We start from the raw sequence: 25,175 nt of genomic DNA, 5'->3' as shown, positions 1-25,175 counted from the left end.
TTTGGTATCTCTTCCAGAAACTCATGGTACATTACTTGAAAGGCATTTGATCTCCTCATGATGAATCAAACACGAACAAAGTTAAGATGCTTATTGCAAAAATGACATTTATGAGAACATGTCTCACTTGGCCTTAAAAAAAATCTTGAAGTCCCCTTTGGAAAATATGCATTTTCTTTCCAGAAGACACAAAAGTAGCTCGCCTACATAAATCTATTAAATTGTAAGAACTACATTTTACGTTAGATTCATTTTCATTGCATGTAGGTGGTAAAGCTCTCACAAGACAGTACATGGAGTGACCTGAATAAAAGATGCAACTGTTATGGATTCACTCTTTAAACAGAGTTTATCCTTAAAAGTGACTAAACTGGTCCAGCTCTAGAAACTGTGGAATATCCACACTTTAGCCACCATATTGTACCCTTTACAGCCAGAAGACCACCACTGGTCAATTGAACACTCCTCTGCTGCATGAGATTAGCTACTGAAAAAGAAATAGTTTTACTCTCTGTATATAAACTTCTTTTTCCAAACATGTGCCCAGCTGCTTTCAAAGCAGCAGCACAGTACTTCTATGACCCAGCTTTTTCACTTTTCCATATTCTAACCTACCCATGGTGGGAAAAACGCCACACAAATTCCTTATCTGCTTGTCTTCTCCTTAGTTTCAGTCAATGACCTCTTGTTTTCAAATTAGTCACTATCTCAAGCAGCTTACTGACATCAATACATTTCTTTCAGGGTCTTCCAGCACTCTATGGGGACCCCCCTTCGTGCTCCCTCTCCCAGGGAATAGCCCATGCCTGATCAGTCTTTCTTCACTATTCATTTGCCCCTAACCCCGGATAATTAGGATTGCTTTCTACCATAACTTTTACTACTCCCAAGCAGTTTCCAATAAAATCCTCAGAATAAGCAAGTAAGTCAAGAAATATGGCTCTTTTAGGGTAATCCCTGACCAATAAATTATAAAATTATATATATATATATATATAAATATATAAAGCTAAAGAAATTGTATCAATATAATATTTTCTTTTTGCTTGAAATCTTTATATACTGCAGAGGAAACCATCTAAAAATGCAGACCATACAACATACAGTGGGAAACATCAACCAAGAACACCTTCCCCATGGTCACTAATTCATTTCAGAACAGAAGCTTGTAGAACATGCTACATTTTTATCTTCCTTTTATGAAGTATTAATCAATGACTCCATATAGGCAATAACATGCAAAAAGCTTTAAAGCATCAGATGTCCAAATGTGTTTTTCAAAGGAAATAAACACTATTTTAAACAGCTTTTTCTAAATAGTAAGAATTTGCTGAGCACCTCAGGCTGGACCGTGAAAAACTATCCTATACATTCCCTATACACTTGTGCATGTAGCTGGGGGCCCAGCTCTCATAGTGATTAATTATCTGCTGGGAAAGGCTGCAAGAATGAGCACTATTTGCCTAATTGTGTTTCCAGGGTAACTCATTACATAAAAGTTACAATACATAAATGCAGCTCATTGGAAAAACCAGCCTTATAACATACGATATGTTTACATGGACACGAGCAACTTCCTTTGGAAATTGAAACAGCAGCATTTCAGATTTACACGGCTGGCATCACTGCTGCTGAGAACTGAGGCAGTCTTGTGGACAGCACAACAGCAAACAAAACAAACCCCAATTTTTTGGCTCTATATTTTTTCTTCTGTGTTCCTACAGATAATAATCTGTCTCACCCAAATCTCAAAGACCAGCCATGTAATTAATTCAAACTTAGACCCTGAAAACAATTATATTTTTAAGTCCTGAATTTTTCTGCTGTAAATTTTTTTGCAGAATACCACCTATTTCAATTCCCACTTCTTGACCCTCTAACCATTATTACCTTAAAAAAAAAAGGAAAAAAAGAAATCTTCCATTTACACTATATATTCTCTCAACCTCTGAAGGAAAGCAGCATGTTAAATTTTGTTTTCATGGGAGAAGCTTGATGCTGGGCTGAGGAAATATTCCCTCATTCACCAAAAGCATGTCAGAAATAGTCAGCTCTAGACTTGTATCAGAACAACAGAACAATAGAATTTTCTCAGACTTTGCATAAGGATTCAAAAATAAGCAGACTGAATCCATTTTAACACGAGTATGGGCAAGCATTTCCTTTCATAAAATCCCTTCAGAGAGGAGCTAACCCCACAACTTCATTATGATTGTTAAATCCAAACAGCAGATAAGCAAAACCTCAGCAAGGGTTCAGATTAGCCCGAATCATTTGATCACGATGAGTCAGAAGGCGAATTAAGGAATCTTTTGTTTTGCCTTAAAATGTCACGGTATAAACTGCATCTGCTCAGGAGCTGACTCACAAGACCCTCAGACAATAGGGTAGCAGGGGCAAGGAAAGGACTTGGGGAGATAACCTCCAGAGCCAGCCCTGGCCAGAGTGTGTGTGCTCATCAATTATAATCCAAGCTTTTGAATGCAGGAGAATAAACCGTTGGTTCGGCTTTGCTAAATCAAATCTTTTTTTGCCGGGTTTTAGAATTTGGAAATCAATACTTTAAAAGGATTTTAAAATTCATATTCGCCTTCCCTTTGACTCATCTCGTTTCAGCTAGTTCAAATACAAGAAAATGGATGGTCAGCAAACCCTAAGCAGCTGCTGGCTGGATGAATATCTAAAAATCAAACTATTATCTACACTATCCAAGCCTCACAGTTGAGAAAAATGAAAGTGGGAAGACTCATAATCTGTCCTTTTTTCTGTGTGTGTGTGTGCCAAAAACACTCAATAAAAATGTCTCGCAATATATCCCACTTTTAGTCACTACAATAAGCCTGCAGGAACGACATGAAATGAGAAAATTCTCAACTTTTCTCTAGATCACACAAAAAGAAAAAAAATCTGATCAGCTCAGCATTACTGTGAGTTTGAGGTGAGGAAGAAATATCAAGTAGACTAAATCTAAATCATCTTATCTTCCCTAGTGACAAAGCATAAAACTCATAAATACATCAGGAACGTTGAAATTCTCAGCAGAAATCAGCCTCAGAGAAACAGTCCCTATGAAAAATCCAGCAAGCATTGTTATCTACAAAAACAACCCATTATCATTTTCTGTATTTATTTAAATCATGAAAATGCACATGGGCTGAACGAAATCACTTCTCAGCTTTTAACTCAAAACTAAAGCTTGTCCTAAGATGGCTGTCATTGAAATGAGAGGTGATTTGGTAACTGTCTTAAAACTTTAACACCCATGTACAAATAGTTATCATAGTTAAATAGGTACCATAGTTGAAACATGTTAAAAAGTATTAAAATATGTTACTGTAAGGCCAGATTCAACACAGTTTCATTTTTCTTATTGCCTTGATGGATATAGGATCATGGCCTCTGCATATCACAGAATCACAGAACATGAGGTTAGAAGGGGACCTCAAGGATCAACTTGTTCAAACTTTCTAGGCAACAGCATATGAAGCTAGGAAGAAAAAAGAATTATAGTAATAAACTACATGATAAATACCTACATTAATTATTGGAATGATGAAACAAACGGACCTACTTTGCATTGTAACTTCCAGCTGACATGACACAGGAATGATACCACAGGACAGACACTGCTGTTCTCTGCCTATTCCAGTATCTCAGATTATTTCATGTGGATGTTGGGAATAAGTGCACAGATGCAGTCATTGCATTTACTGCACTGAGGACAGTGCAATTCATTAAGAACCTCTCCCAACAGCAAATCTGTCCCAGTACCCCTGTGAGCTCCTGCACATCCTTCCACCAGCTCAATTCACCCCTCAAACACACCATGGGAGCATTTCTGCCCTTGTTACCAACTTTTACTGTCCTGCAAGTGCCCTGAGCTGAGATGCTTTGCTTCTTTAAATTTTCATTCCTCAAAATTCCCTTCCTCAAAGGGGTTAGGGCCGTCAAATTGATGCGGCAGATGTCAAACACAAAGTCCTCCCCAACTTGATTTCTTTTCCCCAGCTTTAGCTTTTAGGAACAGGTCCCTTGTTGGTGGTTTTCAGCATCTAAAATAATATGAGGGTTGGCAACAGCAGGGTAGTAGAAGATATGAATTTATAACACGTTTAATAGACTAAGTGTTAGCACTAATTCAATGAGCAGTAGAAGAAATTGTAAATGACAAAGGCATTTACAGTTAACTGTCTAAGAGAATGCAGGGAAGTAAATCATTACATGAAAAAGGAGCTCCTTTGCCCAACCTATTAAAGACCCCACTAAAGAGCCAAGGTATTTATTGATTGCTTTCTACTTTCCCACTGCTGAAACTAAGTACTCCTCTATTTACTTTGATTTAAAAATGCATTATTGTCTACTTTCTAATAAACTAGACCATGGAACAAGAAACTCAAATTATTCTAAGTTTATTCTTAAAAGTCCGTGGTGTTTTTTTTTTGGTTGGGTTTTTTTTTTGCTTTTTTTTTTTTTGAAAGACTGAAGGCCTTAATCCTTAAAAGCCTTTTTGAAAGAAGGGTTCCTCGATGCTGGCCCTGCAGCTGGGCCCAGATTGAAAGTGCACTTACATTTTTATGTTCAGCGCTGAAGGACTCTGAAGTTAGCCCTCGCACTGCACATAAAAGCTTTGGAAAGGGCATTCTTTGCCACTCGTGCAATTCATTCTCTAAGAAAAGGAAATGGAAAGAAAGATTTCATGTCCAGGGCTTCAGGCCTTTGATCATTTGATGAACATTGGATCCTCAACCTGGGCCTCCAGCTTCTCAGGCCAGACAAAGAGGGCCCCGGCCGCACAGGCTGGGCCGCGTCTCCCGCCCGAACAAAACCTTTGGCGGCCGCACAGTGTGACAGCCTGGGAAAGGCCCACCTCAGCAGGGCTGAGATGCCCGCTCTGCCCTTTGATCTTTCATTTAAACTCCAGCCAAAGCACCAGGTCAGGGGATTTTGCGTCGCACACCCCCACGGGCAGAGGGGAGCAGGTCAAGAACAAAATGGGGGTGACCGATCTCCAAAAAGCCCTGTGACGCCTTTCTCTGGCCAGTTTCACATGACTTGTCTGGCATTGTGCAGCGCTAAGCCCACACTTAAAATGGAATTTGACATTACATGGTACAATGGAGTCAATAAATGGCATTCTTCAGTGCTTTTACAACAAAGTCAACCCTCCCTTAAGTGGCTGAAAGCCTCGAGCTAGAAAATACTCCTCATTTACTTCTATATGCCAATAAATTGCACATACTTTAAATCTAGTTTTCATTATGGCTTCTCACTGCTGATAGCCGAAATGAGTGAACAAACACTTAACAAAGGTCCACATTAATTTTATGATGCACCATTGCTTTTATTTTTAAAGTCTAGATTGTCACGTGGCAAGTAACAAGCATTGGAAATATCTCCATATTCCTTCACAGAGCAAAAACCTATTTTCCAATGAGCATGAAAAACTAATCTCATCCCACTGAAAAATTTATTTTCAGTACAGCGCAATGGAGAAGGCAAACATACAACTTCTTTTAGCATCAGTGGCAAGTTCCACATGATGCTTGCGGGCAGAAAATACAGTCCATGTTTGATGAGACATGTTAACAAAATCTGGAGAGAAAAAAAAAGAAAAGCTAAAATCTTTCTAAAGGGACCGGATACCACCATGTCCCAGAGGACTGGAATATTCAGGATGCAGCAGCAGATGACTGCAAAGCATGGAGAGTATTTTTAAACTACATATAAAAATATGTCTGTGTTAGAAGATATTAAACAAATGCTGTAAAGTGATTAGAATTCAAAGAACTAAATATTGTTTCTCTCTATAAATTAGTATGATTTTACTCCTAATCCTTTTTCATTAAATACACATGTGCGCATAATGCCAGATGCAGCTTAAGAACTCAGGTTAAGAATCAATAAAGGCAAATTTCTTTTTGATTATTTGGTCAGGTTTACATGCTCACTCTCACCCTCCTTCCTTCTGAAGACAGTATCAGCATTAAAAATTTGTTCAGTTCTAACAAAGATTATTTCCGAGTATCTCAAGTACTTCCCACCATGAACAATTTACCAATCAAGAAAAAAAAAAGGAATTATCCCAATCTCTAAAGAATCTACAGATTGTTCATTTTAACAAACAAGTTTATGTTTAGTTGACAGATTATTTCCCACTTTTCCCAATTATTTCCCAATTTTATGTCATAAAATTACATATCACAGATGAGACTTCTAAGAAACAGAAAAGTTAAATATATTGTTCGATATTGAATAGATAGTGCCAGAACTGGCAACGGAGATTCATTTTCAGTCCTCAGTCCTGTTCACTACAGTCTTTTTCCTTGTAAGAAACAAATCTGTGCCAGACACGAGGTCCTGTCTGGCACCACCACTTCTACATCTGTTGGTGGCAATGGGCAGCTCCAAAAAGGAAAATAATCACATCTGACTGTCATGGTGGGGCAGGTAACACCCACGTGGGCAATAGCCATGCCACAGCCTGGGACCCAGATCCTGTAACCATTAAACTAGGGCTGTACAGCCCCAAGGCATCTCTTGTAAAAACTGTAATAACTATTTTAAATGATAAATTTAGAAATTCAAATACTTCTCAACAGCACAAACACACCTTTCATTCACAAAGCATTTGCGTTTGGTATGAAAATAAAACTACAGAACATTCAGGAAAGAGTACAATTTGCCTCTAATTTATTCTCAGATTTTCTGTGAATATTGCTCCCCCACTGTTGCCATGGCAACACAAGCACATATTTCAGTACTGAGGAAGTAACAAGCCTTTCGATTCTCACCTTTGGCCATTTTATTGAGAACCATGTCAATTAGAATGTAGGTTCCACTTCTTCCCGCACCATCGCTGCCAACAGAAAAGGAAAAAGAAAAAATAAAGCCTATCAGTGTGCATCTAGACTCAACATGAAGGTACCTGCCCTTAATGTTACAGTGTTACACATGGTGGGAGAGGAGAGAATGAGGGGTTAAAGGAGGGTACTAAGAGAGGAGAGAAAGCTTGCACTGAATAAACACAAGCTGGTTGTGGAAGATTAACTACTACACTGCATGGATAACAGGGCTTTGTTTTGATTTTTTAAGCCAAGTTGTGTTTATGCAAGAGAAACATTTTAAACAACAGTGGAAAACCCTAAACCAGGATGCCATTTCTATTTAAAAAGTGTGCATATAGTGACCTTACATTTACCTATATATGACATGAAGAACTCAGAGTAAGTTTGACTAGAACATTATCCAGAAGTCAAAAATGCTGTACAATGCATTCTAATGCAGTGGTCAGAGGGAATGTAGAGATCTGCTCAAGAACAAATATTTAATTACTGAGGACTGCAATCTTTCTTCACTACATATGAATGGTTTGTTTTTTCTCTGTCCCTTCCCCTTTAATTCTTCCCTAGAAACAATGACCAGAAAGAAATATTATCTTGTAATTTTAAGAAATGGCTTTAACTTTTGTGTATCCACAGCCCTTCCTCAGAGATGTGAGACCAAGACTCGGGAGAGGCAAAGCTCCCTAATCTGAATGCAGCTTGTGTCCCTTTCAGAGAGCAACGTGTAATTGCCAGCGTGATGCTCTTTTAGAGCTGCTGTTAGCAAACATAATTAAGACTTTAAGTAAAAGCTTTTTTTCTTTCCCTCCCCAAAATTTTTACAAAGGTGCATGTGTGGCCCATTAGGCTGGTATGTAGTTTTATTAATTAAGCCATTATTTTTATTGATAGCTCAATTTGTGTAAAAGAATTAATGAAAGAAAAAAAATAGAATAGCATGAAGCACATTATTGCATTCTGTTTACAGTCAGGCTATGAAACTTAATTTCTGTAGACAGAGATTTTTTTTCTTTCAGTTACTAGATCACTGTTTAGAGAAAAGGAGCTAGTGATAATAATTTTTTTATCTCTGTCTATGAAGGGAACAAAGACACAATCTTATTATTTAAGCTGAATAATGAGAGACAAGACAGCAATCAGGTCCAATAAAAACAAAAACTCCTGAGCTCATGGTAGATATTTCCATCAACCACAGTAAGGAAATAGCAAGAAATTTGAAGGCTCTTCATTGTGCATCAAATTGTTCCTTTCTCACATTTCCTGAAGGCAATGCAGAGCAGCCCCCTCTGGAGCATTCGGCTCCTTGCATCCTCACTCAGCAGAGCCACACGTGAGAAACACGTCCCCTCCCTCCTCACTCCCATCCACAGTGAAGTGCCACATGGCAAACATCCTGCCTCTTAGCAGGGCTCTTTTTCTGTCTTCATTATCTACAAGGATATTTTTGATAAATAAGTCAGAACCCCCAATGGCAAAACCCAACATTAATGTTATTATGGTAAACTTTTCCACTGAACTGCCTGACAGCTTTCGTGCGCATCTATCACATTGTCAGGCCTAAAAATAAGTCTGTGCTTGAAGAATTACTCAATCTCTGGGCAGGTTTCCACTCCCTGCCATTGCCCTCTTCTTACCCTTATTGCTAAAAACAAGTAAAGAAGAAATAAAACATTATTAAGTGTTAATAAAATAAAGCAGACTAAATTGGGAGGGCATGCAAAGAATAACTGTAATTTTGAAGGAGATGTATGAAACTGAAGTGCTACTTATACTAGAAGGCATGGCCATACGTTGTTAAGTCATGGCTCAACATCTAAAACATCATATGGAAGGATAATTTTATAATGAAAGCACATCCTAAGTATTAAATAGCATTAAAACGCAATTGAATTAAACTTAAAACTTTTAGCCTACCACACGGTTTAATGATTCATGTAAAGCTTTCATTTGCCCACTTTGTTTATATCTGTATTAAATTCTTACATATACAGATCTCTCTAAAGCTATTTTAGAAATTGTACTTGCCTGCAATGAACAACTACTGGACAAGAGCGACCCCTGTAGCACTTGTTTACTTTTCTGAAATAAAACAGACACAAGAAATTAATTAAGCATATTATTTACTGTTTCTTTCGCCAACTGTCAAAAGTAAGCAATAAGAAAATGCAAATATTACTCTCTTTGAAGGAATACTCAGGTTGATAGTTTCCTAATATAACAAGCAATTAGGTAGATAATCTTCTTTAAAGTTTGATTCTGGTTTGCTGCCCAAGAAATCCCAGAAAACATTCCATTATTAGTGTTGTCTGGGCAAAACAAATGAGTTATTTTCTCAAATGGCTCATGTCTTAGCTCCAAAACTAAGATTATCTTGAGATGCCTTGATTTTGAGGCAAACTTTGAGTTCATGAGCTTGCTCAAGGAAATATCAAGGGTCATCAAACTGAATACAAAATTTAAAAAGGCTATTCCACTACACTTTGTGTGCTGATCTGTAACACCACGTCTTCCCAGAAAGGCAAATGCCAAATCTCCTGAAACGCTTCTTAAAATTTCTAAAATGTAATCTTATCATAGTAAAAATAACTAAACCCATCAGTAAGCTTTGGTTCTACTGCTTTAGTTCTATTGAAAAAGTGTTATACATTTAATATTTACACATTGTTGTCTTTGACAGCTTCCTGGTTAAACATTTTCAGTGTCAAGAGAATATATGTGAAATCAATCAATAGAATATAACCACAGAACAGGTTAGCTGATGTGTAAATTCAATGAAGGAATTAACTAGTGCTGAAGCAAACCAAGATACTTAGTCTAAGAACAGAGCCCACAAAATTGGTTTAAATCTATTTAAATTGCCTTACAAACACCAAAATCCCAAGCCCTCTCTTTTGCGCTAGGATATATTTTGCATGTCAAGAATGTTACAGGCCAAAAATCCATAAAATATGCACACATATGTTAACAAGGCAAGATGAATAAAGGCTAAAATGGGAAAGCATTGCTGCAAGAAATCAAAACCTTTCATTCAAATTATTTGATGAGTTTGAGTTTATTGGAGCTAGAAGGTCTCCTATAAAATAATTTCATAGGGCAGCTTCCAAAGGATGCTCTAATAGTCCCCAGCTCAGTGTGCTACACAGGATCCTGATAACTAAACTAAAGGGAGCTGCTAAAATTTAACAGTGGTGTGATGTTATTATGAATTTTAAAGCATAACTAACCTCCTGAATCATTTAGTTCTTGGCTTTTCATCTATTCACTAACATCTGTGCTGTGAAAACATGCACATATCTTTAAACACTGCTTACAGTATAGCCTGAAGATGCCTAAACTTCTGACAGGGTGTTGGGATACCTGGAACTCAACCCAAATGGGCTATGGAGGTATTGGTGACATTCCACGAAACCATGTTTTCACATTCTTATTTTTGTTATTTAAGATTCTAACCAAACTTGAGAACAATATTAAGTTCTTGTTTGGATTCCCTTTAAACATTTGAATTCAGAGACTTCACAATTCTTACTCTCTTGCTTACTTAGGTAAATCTTACTTGCAGAGACATTCTGCCTCTATTTATAGTCCCTGGATATAAGTAATTAATGCAGTAGAACAATGTTCTCATTAAATGAGTGGTAAGTCATTGAGAAGCACATGACCTCAGAAGTTAAATGGACCATTTATCTGTCCATAAATATATCTATATGCAGGCAGTACCAAACAAAACTTCAACAACTTGCTACAGTAGAGTTTTCACATGAATGAACCATTCAATTCCTGATGGTCATATCCTGAGGATCAGCTCCTTCTACATGACATAAAGCCTGATTTGGTGGGGCTTTCTTTGGGTTTTGTTTTAATTGTACCATAAATTATATTTGAAATGTCTGTACCAACATCTGATAGAGTCAGCCTGCATTCCCCAACTCACAGCTGGTCACTCTCCCCCCACCCCCATCAGGTGCATTAGTAAAGAGTTGTTTTTCCATTTCAAGTATCAAATAAAAGCTAATCACTACAGAGGGGTATTTACCGTTTCTCTTTCTGCTTGTGTGGTTCCTTTGTTCCTTGTGTGGCACTACTAACATGATATTTGCATGTTGTGACTAGCCCTCTACCAAAGTCCTAATATAATTTCGATGGCAAACTGGATCTAAATCTATCAGACCCCTCAGTAAATCAGACAGCCAGAGACACATGTTAGGGAAAGACACCTTATGTTTGTCAGTTTTATTGAAGGCGTTTCAAACATTTTCATTATCACACATTTCAGAAAACACATTAAAACAAAGGGTTTCAATCCAGCTGGTTCATAGCTTTGTCTACATATAGCTTATGAAAATATTTAGAAGTGCAGCAACATCTCATTTCATTCTTAGTTCTGGCTAATGAGAGTGAGTTGAAAATTCATCAGTAAGCAAAGTTCTTGAATGTTGAAGAAAATATATATTATATATATATATACACACATATACAGGAAGAATTAACTTAGAAAGAATGATTAGTAATACAAACCAACCCTTGGCTCATTGAGTGAAAAAGAAATCATCATGCAAACCATCAGCAAGCAAAGGTCAGAGGTCGTTAGAGGCTCAGAAAAGGGGTTTCCCACATTGTCCCTGCAGCAGAGTCACAGTTTCCAATGATCACTTTTGTGACTATGCAACTGGGCTCATATTACTAGCTGCAACATCACAAAAATGACACTGGCAACCGCTAATTAGCTGGCAAAATAAGAATTTGTCCATTTTTAAAGTGAGCAGTGTTAGTAAATGCCATTGCACACAGCGAGAAGTGATAGCATAATAGATATATATTTTAAGCAAAGCCCTCACATGTGATGCTAATTATCTTTTAGCTTAGCAGTCCCTCTTTAAAGTGTAAATGTGCTCCCTCTGGGCTTAAGAAATATTTAATGACACATATCAGTGCATGACTAACAAGCTAGTCCAGAGCAATAATGATTGGTCTATTGTTCAAAATGAAATTAGGACTCCAGAAGCATTTAAAACTGACCAGTGGTTTCCGTAGTAGCCTCACCTCTCAGGGACTGTCTTTTGTACAGATTTGTAAAGTATATAGAATAATCTCTTTTTGGCAATTTATTCCTACATTATGGAAGTATGATAGATTATTCAGCAAGGTTTAATGTATCTCTAGATGCAAAATCATCTAAATCACTGTCTGATACAGAGTAAGAGAAATGTAAGCTTTCAGTTGTCAAAGAGACTTGCAAAATTTACTTCAATAAAAATGTTTAGGTCCATATTTCCACAGACTCTGGGCAAGGTAATTTTGGGAATCCAATTTTTCTTGGTGATGAATTATAAAAAAATAGAGGGTTGGTTATGTATATGCTTAATTTCATATATGTATGTGAATATATAAATATACACACATATCCATATATATATACAAACACACTGAATGCACATAAAAACATAGATAAGATTAAAAGAAATGAGAGCAGCCCCTTCCTAGCACTACCCTACTAAGAGTATGGTAGCACTGTCAGACATTTTTCTGGGGGCTTTATGACTCAGCTGTTGTAATCCAGCAGAGTCTGTACTTTCAATAGAAAGCTTCAGGTGCAAAACATGGATTGTATAAATGAATTCCAAATACGTTATTTTAGCGATTGTGCATTAGTTTTTTTGTCATTAAAAAAGAACGAAAAAGAAAAAACAACCCAAAGATCAGATGACCAAGAAAACTGAGATTCATAGACCAGGCTATTGTGCATGCCAAAATTCCTTTTCAGGCGGAATTTCACTATGCATTCAGTACTATGAGTTCATTGTACAAAATCTGCACGTAGCAAATGATTACAGTACCCTACACTGGACTGTGAATACATGTGAAATGAACACTCAGAATTCAATTAAATCTTAACAGGTTCATTCCCATACTGGCTTAAAATACAAAGAATGGCAGCTCTGCTACTTTTCTCATCTAGTTATCATTTTTCTTTTTCAAAGTATTGCACAACACTTCTTCCACACGGCTATTTAACCCTTACACAATGTCACTCTAAGAGGCGCTTTCCTGGCAGCGTGAACTGTGACTTACTGTAGATCTAATCCTGCAGCTCATGCAGGGACCTCAATCCTTACTGAAACAAGTCAGAGGCGAGGTGCTCCGAGCTTCAGATGTCCTGGCTGTACAGGCTCATTTATGCTCTAGTTAGAATTGCTAGCAGATTTCCCACTAACTTTGAAAAGAGCAAAGCTGGATGCTGCACTGGCTCTGTGCTGCAGCCTCACACAGCTTAATGGAACCGAGTCACAATTCTCACTACAAAAATTCACTACAGGCAACTCCTCGGTACCACAAGCAAAGAGAAATCAACCTATAAAAATCATATTAAAGCTGAACCCAGAGAAGAAAACCTTGAAAATTCAATTACAATTTCAACTCCATCCCATGGCTGTGCTTCCTTGCTCCACTACTGCTCTTGTGTTGTGACTCTGTAGTATATCCTTACATCCTCACCTAGCCATAGCTCCAAGTGACTCAGAGCAGCTGCACTCCATTACCTGACCTGCACCGTGTGAGATGTCTCTCTGCTTTGAAAAGCCTTGAAACATGTACAAGAATACTGAGTAGATGAAGGGTGGCATTTAGCCCTAAATTTTTAAGGGTAGGATTTTGCCAACAGACAACTGTGCAACCAGCTCCTGTTGGCTGTATGCCAGCTCCTCCCCTCGGGTGCAGATGCACGACTTCGACTGGCATCAGTCAGAGCTCCCAGCACTCCTTGAAAGAAAAAACTTTGGATCTTTTGAGCGCTGAGCCCGTATAATCACTTTGGGGGGTTGTAGATAATATTGTAGACCAGAGAGAACAACATGTGATCCCACAGGCTGCTGGTGGATGGAGCACCAACTCCCCAAACCTCACGGAGATTCTTTTCATTAGTCATAAGCGCGTCGCTGTGGATTAGCTGGTACACGCTAACACCTACACGTGATGCACTGGGCACGGTTTGCAATCAAATGAAGATTATTTCGCTCCAGTATTTATCATGCATGGCTTTAATTTTCAAATTAAAATTTAGATAGGCACAGCAAACATGAGAGAAGGTGGCAAGGACTTTCACAGCTTTTGCCTTTGTATATTTGTATTTTAAAGCCACACTGGCTTTCTTTAAAGTTCCAAAGGGTATGCTTTGTCAATATTTTCATCTGCTTCTTCAAGCTTCCACCTTCCTGCAGCCAAAGGTCTGCAGATCTCGCTGTTGGATACTTATGAGCAAATGGTACCATGGGAATGATGCTATCACCATATGACTCCATTGTGATTCTTTTTTTAAAGCTCACACTTCCTAATTTACTTGTGAGAGTCCTGATATAGGGATCTTGGGGGAGCTAGACAAAAAGCCTGGAAGTTGGAGAAATGAATAAATACTTGAAAAACAAAGAAATACAGAAGCACTGAGATTATACAAAGGGAGGAAAGGTATTGATCTCTAAATGCAAAATGAATATGTCTTAAACCCAGGCAATATCTCTGTGTGAGGCAACACTAAACATCAACCTAGTGAAGATATTTCTCTTAGTTTAGCATTGTGGCATCACAGGCTGAGGAGCCCCCTTTCAACCCAAAAATCTTTAAAGGAAAAAAAAAGCCCTTGTTCCTCAGACCCATAGCGTCTTAGAAGAAGCACCATACTTTGTGCTTTACCTGCGGAAATCCAGAAGGGATCTGGTGGAGGCAGGAGCCCTCTGGTCGTTCCAGCTGAGGAAGTGGAACTGGGTCACTGTGCGGGTCTCGTTGGTCTGCAGGTTCTTCAGGTAGAAGCTCCTCACAAGGAAATCCTCGCACCAGATGTGCTCAGAGACAAGATTGACCTACACACCCACAGGAAGGAATAAACGGAGATCAGCAATTCTGGTTGCAAGTCACGTCTCCGGGGTTGCAAGTGTAAGATTTCTGGGATGAAGGAATTGCATGAAAATTTTATTTTTATTAGCAAATTGGCCAGTATGGAGGGAAAAAAAAATCATTTAGCAATCAATGTAGCTGTCAGAAAGGGGTTAGCTGCCATTGTCTTCCATTGAAAACATAAGAAAAATCTTGACAATTTTCATGCAAAAGAAAAATTCACTGAATTAAATCTTTATAACATTATGTGAATACAAAAGATATTTTGTATTGAAAATGTGTTAAGACTGGCAGTTCCTTTCTTTTCAGAAATGTCCACAAATGCATTGCCCAGCCTACTCTCAGAGGTCTTAAAAATCTGAGTTGAATTCACATGAGAAGTAAAAATTCAGTTTCTTTTGCTATGAAGAAAAATAAGCATTAAAAAATGCAGCTTATTTGCAGAGCTCATCTTTTCAGAAAATGACTTTATTCCCATTTTAGTTTAAATAACAGCATTTCTTTACAGTTTCTCCACATTTCTTTGTATTTGGCATTGTGGTATTATTTTCCTCCTCTACACAGCTGGACCACTGGAAAAATCTGACAGTCGTTGTCAATGTTGCATTGCAACATAACTCGTGATATGATATTTTGGGCTAGAAATGCAAAGCAGAAAATAAAAATATATATTTGTTGTTGTGACTGAGGCAAGAGATAAAAATAGATAGGATTAATTACTACAGCAATATAGAGGTTTTTCTACAAAGATTTACATATGGCTGTCCTAAGGCAAAATCCACTAGTTCTAAAAATACTATTTTCCTATAAAACATAAATACACGCTTTCATATATCAACCACTTGCATAACCATTCAAAATGCAAACATTATTGTCCTTTTTAATACTGCAACATTTCACTCATTATTTACTGTACTTGGTGGAAACCACCTTGCTGTTAAAGCTGCACTCCAATTTTTTTTGCAAATGCAGAACTACCCGAAGGCACACCAGGAGTATTTCATAGTCCGCAGCTCGACCTCCGGGTTAGAGCATCTCCATCATCCTTCTGCCCTGGATGGAATCAGCACTTACTGTCACGTTTGCAACCAGAAATTTTGTGCAGGTACCTCGTAGATGTGGTAGAGGTTTGACCCTTCGTCCGGCCAATAGTGGTAGCACTGCTTGACTCCGTTTTCCACGAGGGGTGTCAGCATGACAATAACGACACAGCCGTTCTCCCAGACCATCTGCAGACAAAGAAAGACACCGTGGCCACATTGTGACTGCCTAATTACTGCGTGACATGTATAATTACTGCACTCAGACACACAATCAAAATTTATTCCATTCACAGGAAATTTATTTCATTTTCATTAGACACTTTTACTCTGCAGCTGCTTTCAAATCCCTGAATAAACTGGCACCATATTTTGCAGGCGTCCATGAAATATTAAAGAATTTCCTGTGATTTCAATTCAGGTCATCCCCAAAATCTCTCCTTGCTCCCAGTACCATGTTCAACTGCTTTTGTGGCAAACTTTTAGATCCACTGAAGGAACACTGAGTGGTGCTTGCAGAACACCCATCTATTTAAGATTTGATATTTAACACTGAAGCAGCACAGATCTACTAAAGTCACATGTACTGAAATTTGTTTGTGTTCTCAACCCCATGTCTTTTTTCACTTTGCCAAGTAGCTAAAGCCATTAAAGCACTGCATTGCTGAAACAATCATAAAAGTTGCATCTGAACAATAGTAATGAAGAAAAGGCAGGGAAAATTCAAAGCAAATCTGTTTTTCCAGGAACATTTTGGATGGAGAAGTCGTCCCTCCAAATGCACATTTATAAAAGATTCATTGCAAATGTGCATTACTTTCTTTTTCCTTCTTTCTTTCCTTCCAGCTTTCCTTTGTCTTCTTTCTTCCCTTTCCCTTTTTTTAAATTTTCTTTTTATTTTCCTTTCTCTCTCCCTCTTTTCTATTCCATTTTTCTTTCTTTTTTTTTTTTTCCTCCCCTTCTCCTTTCTCTTTTCTAGTTCTGTTTTCTCCCTTTTTTTTTTTTCCTGGAGGTAGAATGAAAGTCCAACCTGTGCTGCAGACAGTGCACTCACAGAGCACAGGTACAGAAACAGAGGAAAACAGAGTATCTTCGGGGTCAGCATGATCACTTAATAATTTAGACCAGCCACAGAGTAGGATACAAGAATCATGTACATCCTCAGCTAAAGCATTTGTGGATGTCTCTCACAAACAGCAAACAAGCAGAGATGCTCTGGTCTGGCATATCTCTGTTCCAAACACAGCCCATGACTGAACAAAAAGGCTCCTATGAATTAATACCAAGCAGTATAATCACTAAAAACGGTTATTATTATGCTGTACATTGATGCTATATTTGCATACAACTTTCATTGTCTTTTTGCTAGCATATAAAATTACTAAATGAAGAGTAAACTGCTCTTTTTGTGAAGGGTTATGTTTATTTCACAGAAATATTTATAAGCAACTGTATTGACATGTAAATTTTGTCAACAAAAAAGGCCTTTGTCTAAACTGTGCAAAGATGAGATGATACATTCAATTCAAGGATTATTTTTTAAATTACATATCAAATAAAAAGGTTTCCCATTCATGGATAATGATGTTGTCTTCTCTTTTAAGAATAGCTTGCATATAGAGAAACAAATAACGTTTTTCTTCCCTTTTTAATTTTGCAACATAATTAAAACTACTTTTAAAACCGGCTTAGAATTATTTAGAGAAATGAATCTGGGGTTTACACAGAATAGGGTTATTTATCATTTTGAAAAGAAGTGGAGTAAAAAAATTATAGTGGAATTTAAGAATAATCTTTTTTTTTAACCCCTTCAAAAACGTTTTTTAAATAAAAATGTCTGTAATTTCCTCCTCCTCACTTTAAAATCTCACAATGCCACAAAACCATTTAAACATACTTTAAAATTATAGACACTTTACAGACAGATGTATATTTACCATTTGTATATTTTTTATACTGCATTTGTTTCAGGCCACAGCTGGAAACCTTCTTTATATGTAAGGAAGATGATACAGATTTCTTTCATTCTAAAATAGTTTCACCTTTTTCAGCCAGCAATCAGACTAAGATAAGAATTCAAAACATGCATCTTACTTTAAAACTAGCCCCACTAAATCAGTACTTTCATCACATAACGATTTAATGTGCCTCTAGAAGGTATAGAAGCTCATTGAAGCCATTACGAAAATGAGGAGAAACACAGTTTTTATGAGTGTAATAAAAATACAATGATCTAGACCATAAACTAATCATCGAGCACTCTGCTTGTGCCACCCAAGTGTAACATTATAAAAGCCCACTCATTTAGAGAGGAATCCTTACAGTTTGGCAACCCTGTTCATTGGTTCAAAGACAGAGCATTTCATTAGAGAGGGGCTGTCTGCATCTCTGAAGATTTCATTAAGCATAAATCCAAATGAAAGTTAATTTAAACAAACAATTTCAAAGTTACTCTGGGGTGTAATATTTCTTTTAGGTCATTGTGTGAAAAGTAGGAGTCAAATCTACTAAATCAAGAAGGCAATACAGCCTAGTTCCTTCATTCCTGTTACAAGCAACTGTCCCTGCATCTCCTGTGCTTACCATTGAGATGGGTTTTCACTAAGGCTCATCACCTGTGACTGGAGGACTACAGCATTTTCATTGTTTCCTTGCTAATTTAAATATTAGACCATCAGCCTGATATTTATTACCATGTATTTCCAAATAACTTGGAAGCAGGATGAGTCAAAGGCAGTTCACAGACTTTTACTCTGTCATCTGTTTACCTCCCCATCTTTAAGCAATTGTTGGGGTTTTCAGAAGCTGCATCCACCACACTTCACACTTGGCTGTGCTCAGCGTCCAGACACAACTACAAAGTGGCCCCAAGAATGTGTCTTGGTAAAGAAAGAACAGGTAGCCCAGACCTGGTCTGCACAATCCCAGCACAGCCTCTGAAGAAGTGCCTGCGGGTGCCAAAGGGATATTTGAGCTGGCCTTGGAGAATGGAGGGAGAAGTTCAACTGCAAATATGCAGTAATTCACATATTTCTCATCTTTGTATGCTTGCACACTGTGATAAAAGAATAAAGAGAACATCAGGTCCTCAGGGCAGAGGTTTTTCTTTTTATGTGGAGCCCAGCAAAATTAAGCTCTAGACTTCAAGTTTCTCCAAAAACGAAATATATTTATATATATATATACACACCATATAATATACACATGTATATATTTGCAATATATAAAACTAATTTTATTTTATTTTTTTAAATCACTTAGCACAGGCAGGCTCATGTTTGTAATTCATGCGAATACTTTCAGCAGAAGAAGAAATGTTGAATGGAGTCCAGTGAATGGGAGCAATAAAGCCTGAGTTCTGTACAGGAGCTCACTGCAGAGCCTGCAGTGCATTCTTTGCTGAAAAGGGAGGACACTGCATGATTTTGTGTGACATGTCCACCTTCAGCCTGTAGGCCCAGAGAGTAACATGTTAATGATCTTTAATGAGCTTCTGCTGCATGCATCATTCTCAGAACACTTCTTGGACATGAATAACACCATCCTGTTCCATTTGCTGCAAATTAAAGGCTGAATCCTGCAATCCAAAATGAGCAGAGCATTGTGATCCTCAGAATTCCCTGTTGATGAAATCCACCAAGTGTAGAGACCTCATGCTGTGGTTATCTAGCATTGCCAGCCCCATAAAAAGGGCTTCCACATTGGGATGAATTATATTTAGTAAGAATTACTTGAAAAGGAGCACAGAATTGGTTTTTCATGTAATGAGAAAAACAAAGTCACAAATAGCAGAACCAGTGTTACAAAAATGCCATAAATCTGAAAACATCAGTTTTTGATAGCTTATACTTTAAAATGTCCTTGTTTACTAGCTTGTAAATAAAATAGTTAATATGAACCCCCTTTTCTTTTTCAGACACTTCATCACTTTGAAGCTTCTTTTTATACTAAATTATTCTCCCCAAACTCCTTTCCCAGCCATTTCTGTCATTTTTGTGATAGGGAAATGACAAGATAGGAGCTCTGCCCAGACATTCTTCATTTAATGGAGACTAGTGGAGAAGTTTCTAAAATGCAATGATTTAAAAGTAGAAAATAGATGGGATGATCAGTTAAATCCAGCCAGTTCACTAAATATAACCTGCAAATCACATGAGCTGCTCTCTGAGAGAGACCTCCAGCAAGCTACAGAATTTACCTTTTCAGTCTTTTTGGTTCCCCATACAATTGGTATGACAGGTAAATGCAAAGACTTGGAAAAGCAGATGAACCAGCAAAGAGAACCCAAAAAATTTCTGAGGACAATAAAAACTCAATATGAATAAAAAGGACTCCTAAAAAAACAACAAAGCGAGGTACTAGCCCTTGCTGCATCAGATAATATGAATCCCATTAGATATTGTGAAAATAATTCACTGTGATGTCTTTCAAGCTTTAAAAAAAATTGGGGATCTTTTAACTAAAGGAAAAAATTGGGTTGAATTTAGTTTTTTATTACCAACTCTAGCTGGTAATAAATGCTTTACAATGCATTCCAGTCAGAAAGTCATACAAACTTTTTTGTGAAATATTTTGTTTGTAAATTAGATAATTTTAATATGCAATGGGTCAAATTAGGCAAGGTGAGAATTGCCATTTACAAAATCATAACTGTGCCTGACTCTTAAGCAAATCTATAAGTTGGATGATTAACGGTCAACAATCTGTATTTCATTAAAAAAGTATCTAACAGAAACTGGAAAAATGTCTTCAGAGAGGACCATATATAATTAGACAGTTGTATTGTGTCCCCTGCTGTTGCAGGAACACTTGCTTGGAAGTCACAGGGAAAGGCAAATTCCAAATGTCTGTATGTGTTGCAATAATTTCTCTTTCTCTTTCTCACAGAGACATAAACTGCTCTTATTCTTCTCAGTAGACTCCTAACAAGCCTTATTATTAAATAATTTAAATATGAGCTCTGTTTAGAGTTGCACTGCTGACAAAACCACATTAAGGAGCAAAAGTCCACCAAAATCATCAGAAATTAGCTTTTCCTTTAGTATTGAAAATGTGGAAACTAAACAATAAAGGGATACAAGTTTTAAGGGACTATTTCTAAGTACATTCTCCAACCAGAGCCATAATTAGAGGGAGTGTGGTAAAAGCAGACTCCTTCACTGAACGTTTATGGAATTTCTAATGCTGTATTTATTTCTCATGGCTTGACAAGTTACTAGAGCTCCAGGGGCTACTGTTCTGTGCCTATGTCTCCCTTGCTGTTTTTCCTTTATTAAATTAAAATATGCATATTTTACACATTGAATTGCTTTCTGTTGGTTTTCATCTGCTCTTCTTTCTGAAGGTGAGAACTGATTAGACATGCAGGAAGTCCCATTCCAGGCAAAGAAAATAAAACTTGGGAATCACAACTGCTTGAAAGCACTGTGTCTGCACAGAACAAAATGCAGAAGAATAATTTAGTCTGTAAATTAATTTCAGCACTCAGAAAACGTGCTGAACTGGGAGCACAGAACCAGCATTTAGAGCAGATAAGGGTTTGGTACAGTTGTTCCTACTCAGCCCATGGGCTTGGAACACTGATTTTGCTGGAAGACTCATTCAGCTATGGGAACATGGTCTCCTGCTACTGGGATTTGCCCTTGGAGACTACTGATTACTAATCCTTTTTACAGAGGAAACAGTCAAGTGACAGTATTCTGTATTCCTTTTGCTGAATTCCAAAACTGGAAGAGAGAAGCAAATATTGGTGATTAGGCATGCAAAGATTTATCATGTCCTCAAGACTGTGATTCAGGAATCAATTCCTAATATGCCATTGTGATCTGGGAGGAAACCAACAGTCAGTTTTTCTGACTGATGCTGATAACTTACTCCTGAACAGGGGTAGAGAAAAGTAAAAATAGTTTTAGATTAAGATATGCAGGACTGGGGCAACAAAAAGCAAATGGCAGTTTAACTGCCTGGCTCCTATTAGGGCTATGGACTTTACTCTTGGGACCCCTTCTGCACTTTACATTTAACAGTCTGGCAATAAAAGTAAAAAGTAATCAAGGGAACAGAGATGAAATCTCCCCAGTCACTACAGCCACAACAGTGCAAACCTCCACTCCAGTGAGGTCTCTTTGCTTGTCATCAAGAGAGAGGCAGCAATAAAAAGAAGGCTGAAGAGGATTTCCAGTTTCAAGACTATTTCATGTACTGACAAATAGTGAGGACAAGATGGGGTAAGGTAAAGCATGGGTTTGACTCAGAATGTGGAGATGATGAAGCTTTTCCTCACTTCCTAGAGAAGCACCCCAACCACAAAGGGGCAGCACTTGAAGTCTGCCTTCCACCTCCTGTCTGACTTGGTGCTGCTCATGAGTGGCGTCTGCTCTGTCATCCTTGCCAGACTGAGGCATTGGGGGATCTATTTAGCCTGTGCTACAGATCTGTTTAGGCAAAACCCATGGAGTTTTCTGGTCTAAACTACGAGTGTGTCCACTACAAATGTGGGCTGTATTTAACTTACTCTCATGACTTAAGTCACTAGGTGACTTAGGTGCACTGTACCTTACCCAGCATTTGAAAAATGATGCAAATCATATTTCTCTACCCCTTCTGCAGAACTTCTATAATGTTCAGATAATGATTAATTATGTTCTACACGGAGGGAGGACATCACAGGAGCACAAATGCTTACCGAAGTATATATATCACATATTAATTCATTTTCCAAGGCAAATAAAGCATGGCAGGAAGCGCTTGTTCCCTCCCCCTATTTCACTTAATGTGGTAAAATAAAAAAACATGAAAATGTACTTCTCTCCAAAAAGAAGGAGGGGAAAGAAGGGCAAACGTGGGTAGATTTATGAAAGAAAGACATGATAGGGGGTATTTTTCAGAGGGAAAATTTATGGCCTCCTACAGAAATGTTCATTTGGAGATGATGAACCTTAGCAGACATGCAATTTATAAAACCAGAATAATTAGAAACAATTTTTCAGTGAAAGGACAGTTGGTTCTAAGTATCCTGAGTCTTAGAAATAGTTTCTTGCATATTATCATCCCTTGCTTCTTAGAATACTTTGCAAGTTAAGACATGTACTTCATGTCAAATATTTTGTGGAATTATAACCCAGCACATACTGAAAATAATAAAATTTTATGCCTCCAGAATTATTCACAACATGGAACTCCTGCTGCGAAAACTTGTTATAGATCAGAAATGTTCCACATCCTCTTTCTTTTGAATTATGTTCAAAGAGATGTTGAATTTTAATAGCGCTATGTGAAAGAGCTGAGTGAAATCTCACTGAAGCTGCTGGACAAAATCATCACCTTCCATTCAAGAAAAATGTAAGAAACAAGCAAACTCTTTTATGAAGCCTGATAACTGAAATTACAGAAGTTATCATCAAAAACAAGAGAAACATGAAGCATATGGACCTGCGAGTTTCTCTAGAAACTGATACGCTTAATGCAGAGAGAGAGCATTAATCAAGGCAAGATGATTAATCCTGATAAACAGCATAAATGTGTAAAAGGAATAAAGAAACCACCAGCACAGCTCAACAAACTAGCATTGTGATCCTGGTAGAAGAAAAGCTGAAAGAGAGGTTGGGGGTAAAACACTGGGTGAATGAGGTTTGGAAAATAGAAGTTATTGACTGTTATTTGATTCTGTCTTTGTTCAAGGAAATAAAACTCTGTTCTTTCTTTGTAAATAAAATGGAACTCTATCAAAGCAAAACCCTGTCCTGGGGATGAATTTTCTTTCCAGCTGAGAAGAAAACAACCCACAGACCTGACAAATTGTTTAACCACTCAGGTAAAAATGGATTAATACCATGTGAGGACAGTCTTCCAGTTTTTGAGAAAGCGAATTGTGAGGTGGAATTCCCACTGAACAAGTATAGAATCAATGAAGGATGTATTTCTCAGAAATAGTAATTGGTAAAAGATGAAAACAAGACCAGATAAAATTAAAAGAAGACTTAAATCAGCTGGAGGCTTTTCAAAATTAATTAAAGTAGTGGCTGGAAAATTTCCAGAGTGGTCCAAGAGATGACAAGTGGGTAGAGATGAAATCTCTGCTTGAGCTGCAAACACAGAGCATCCAGACAGATTAAGAAGCCCTGTGGCAAAACCGATCAATGAGATGACTGACAACACAACTCCTGCAGGCTAGAAAGTTTTCAAAGAAATAGGTAAGCCAGGAAAGTTGAAACTAACTTGGCACTTGCTGACTTAGAGAAGCTATGCCAAGAATCTAAGGAGCTGGAGAAGTAAACCAAAGGGACACAAATAACCGTGGAGGTTTTTTGCCATTAGAAAAGTCAGTATAAGTCTATTGCCTTTTTATCATTATTTTTCTTACAACACATACAAATTCAAACACCATTTGAAAATAACCAATATCCAGGCATTTGGCCCATCTCAAACATTGTGCCTCTGAAAGAAAAACTTCTGTCAAGCTGATCTCTCAGGTCAACTTGGAAACATATATGAATAGAAAGTTTTACAGAAAATTCTGAGACTGATGGCCAACTCTAGTGGCTCAAGTTAAATGGTACTGAAGAATGATACCTGCTCTTCTTCACCCTACCAAAAAGACAGTTTGCTAAGTGTCTTCCAAGAAGTGGTCACTAGTGAGATCAGTGGAGCTGGTACCTTTCAATCCCATAGTGGTACCAGACTTGGATCACACAGAATTCACAGAATTACCAGGTTGGAAGAGACCTTTAAGATCAAGTCCAACCCAGCCCTAAAACCTCAACTAAACCATGGCACCGAGTGACACATCCAGTATTTTTTTTTAACATATCCAGGGATAGTGACTCCACTACCTCCCTGGGCAAACCATTCCAGAACTTTATCACCCTTTCTGTAAAAAAAATTTTCCTAATATTTCTCTTGGTGCAGCTTAAGACCTCCCCTGTTAAAATACATGAACCTGGACCAAGCACCATCAATGTTGTATGAAAAAGCTCTGCCTAGTTTGAGAAAGCAAAGGCACTGAGTTAACTATGATCTTTGCTTGGATCTGGGCAACTTGAATACAGTAAATGGGAATTTGTTTGCTAAGTGTCTAACAGCACTTGCACTAAAATACTGGGCACTGGATCAACATAACATGTTTTAGAGGGGCCTGCCAGTAAAACTAGAAAAAAAAAAAAGGTTGCCCAAAACTAAATTATCTGTTTGGTAAAACCTACAAAGTATTGTGACATTCCACAAATCCATTCATAGCAGGCCAGACAGCTTGCTACTGTAGAGGTAGTCACCGACTGGTGGGAGAATATAATGAAAGCTTAAGAGAAAGCTGGTTTAGAAACTATATCTGGAATAAGAGCATGAAATACAGACAATCAGCACAGATGAGAAACAGTTTGGATTTTATTGTGGATATCAGCTGTGTTGTGAA

General features: G+C 37.7%; 1 protein-coding gene across 1 annotated transcript in view; it reads right to left on the bottom strand.

Moving 5' to 3' along the window:
• The window catches only part of LOC102040509 (protein tyrosine phosphatase receptor type N2), a gene marked incomplete at its 5' end in the record, with an annotated part of 106,774 nt that overhangs the window by 18,597 nt on the left and 63,002 nt on the right, over positions 1-25,175 (bottom strand). The window contains 4 exons of the mRNA XM_031061728.1: positions 6,792-6,856; positions 8,868-8,921; positions 14,526-14,692; positions 15,836-15,955. Of these exons, the coding sequence (XP_030917588.1) occupies positions 6,792-6,856; positions 8,868-8,921; positions 14,526-14,692; positions 15,836-15,955 (406 nt within the window). The remainder of the gene's footprint in view (positions 1-6,791; positions 6,857-8,867; positions 8,922-14,525; positions 14,693-15,835; positions 15,956-25,175) is intronic.

This window comes from Geospiza fortis, unplaced genomic scaffold (assembly GCF_000277835.1).
Source record: "Geospiza fortis unplaced genomic scaffold, GeoFor_1.0 scaffold282, whole genome shotgun sequence".
NCBI classification, from domain to species: Eukaryota; Metazoa; Chordata; class Aves; order Passeriformes; family Thraupidae; genus Geospiza; species Geospiza fortis.
The sequence above is the reverse complement of the archived record's forward strand: the minus strand, read 5'-3'. Positions and strand labels throughout refer to the sequence as shown.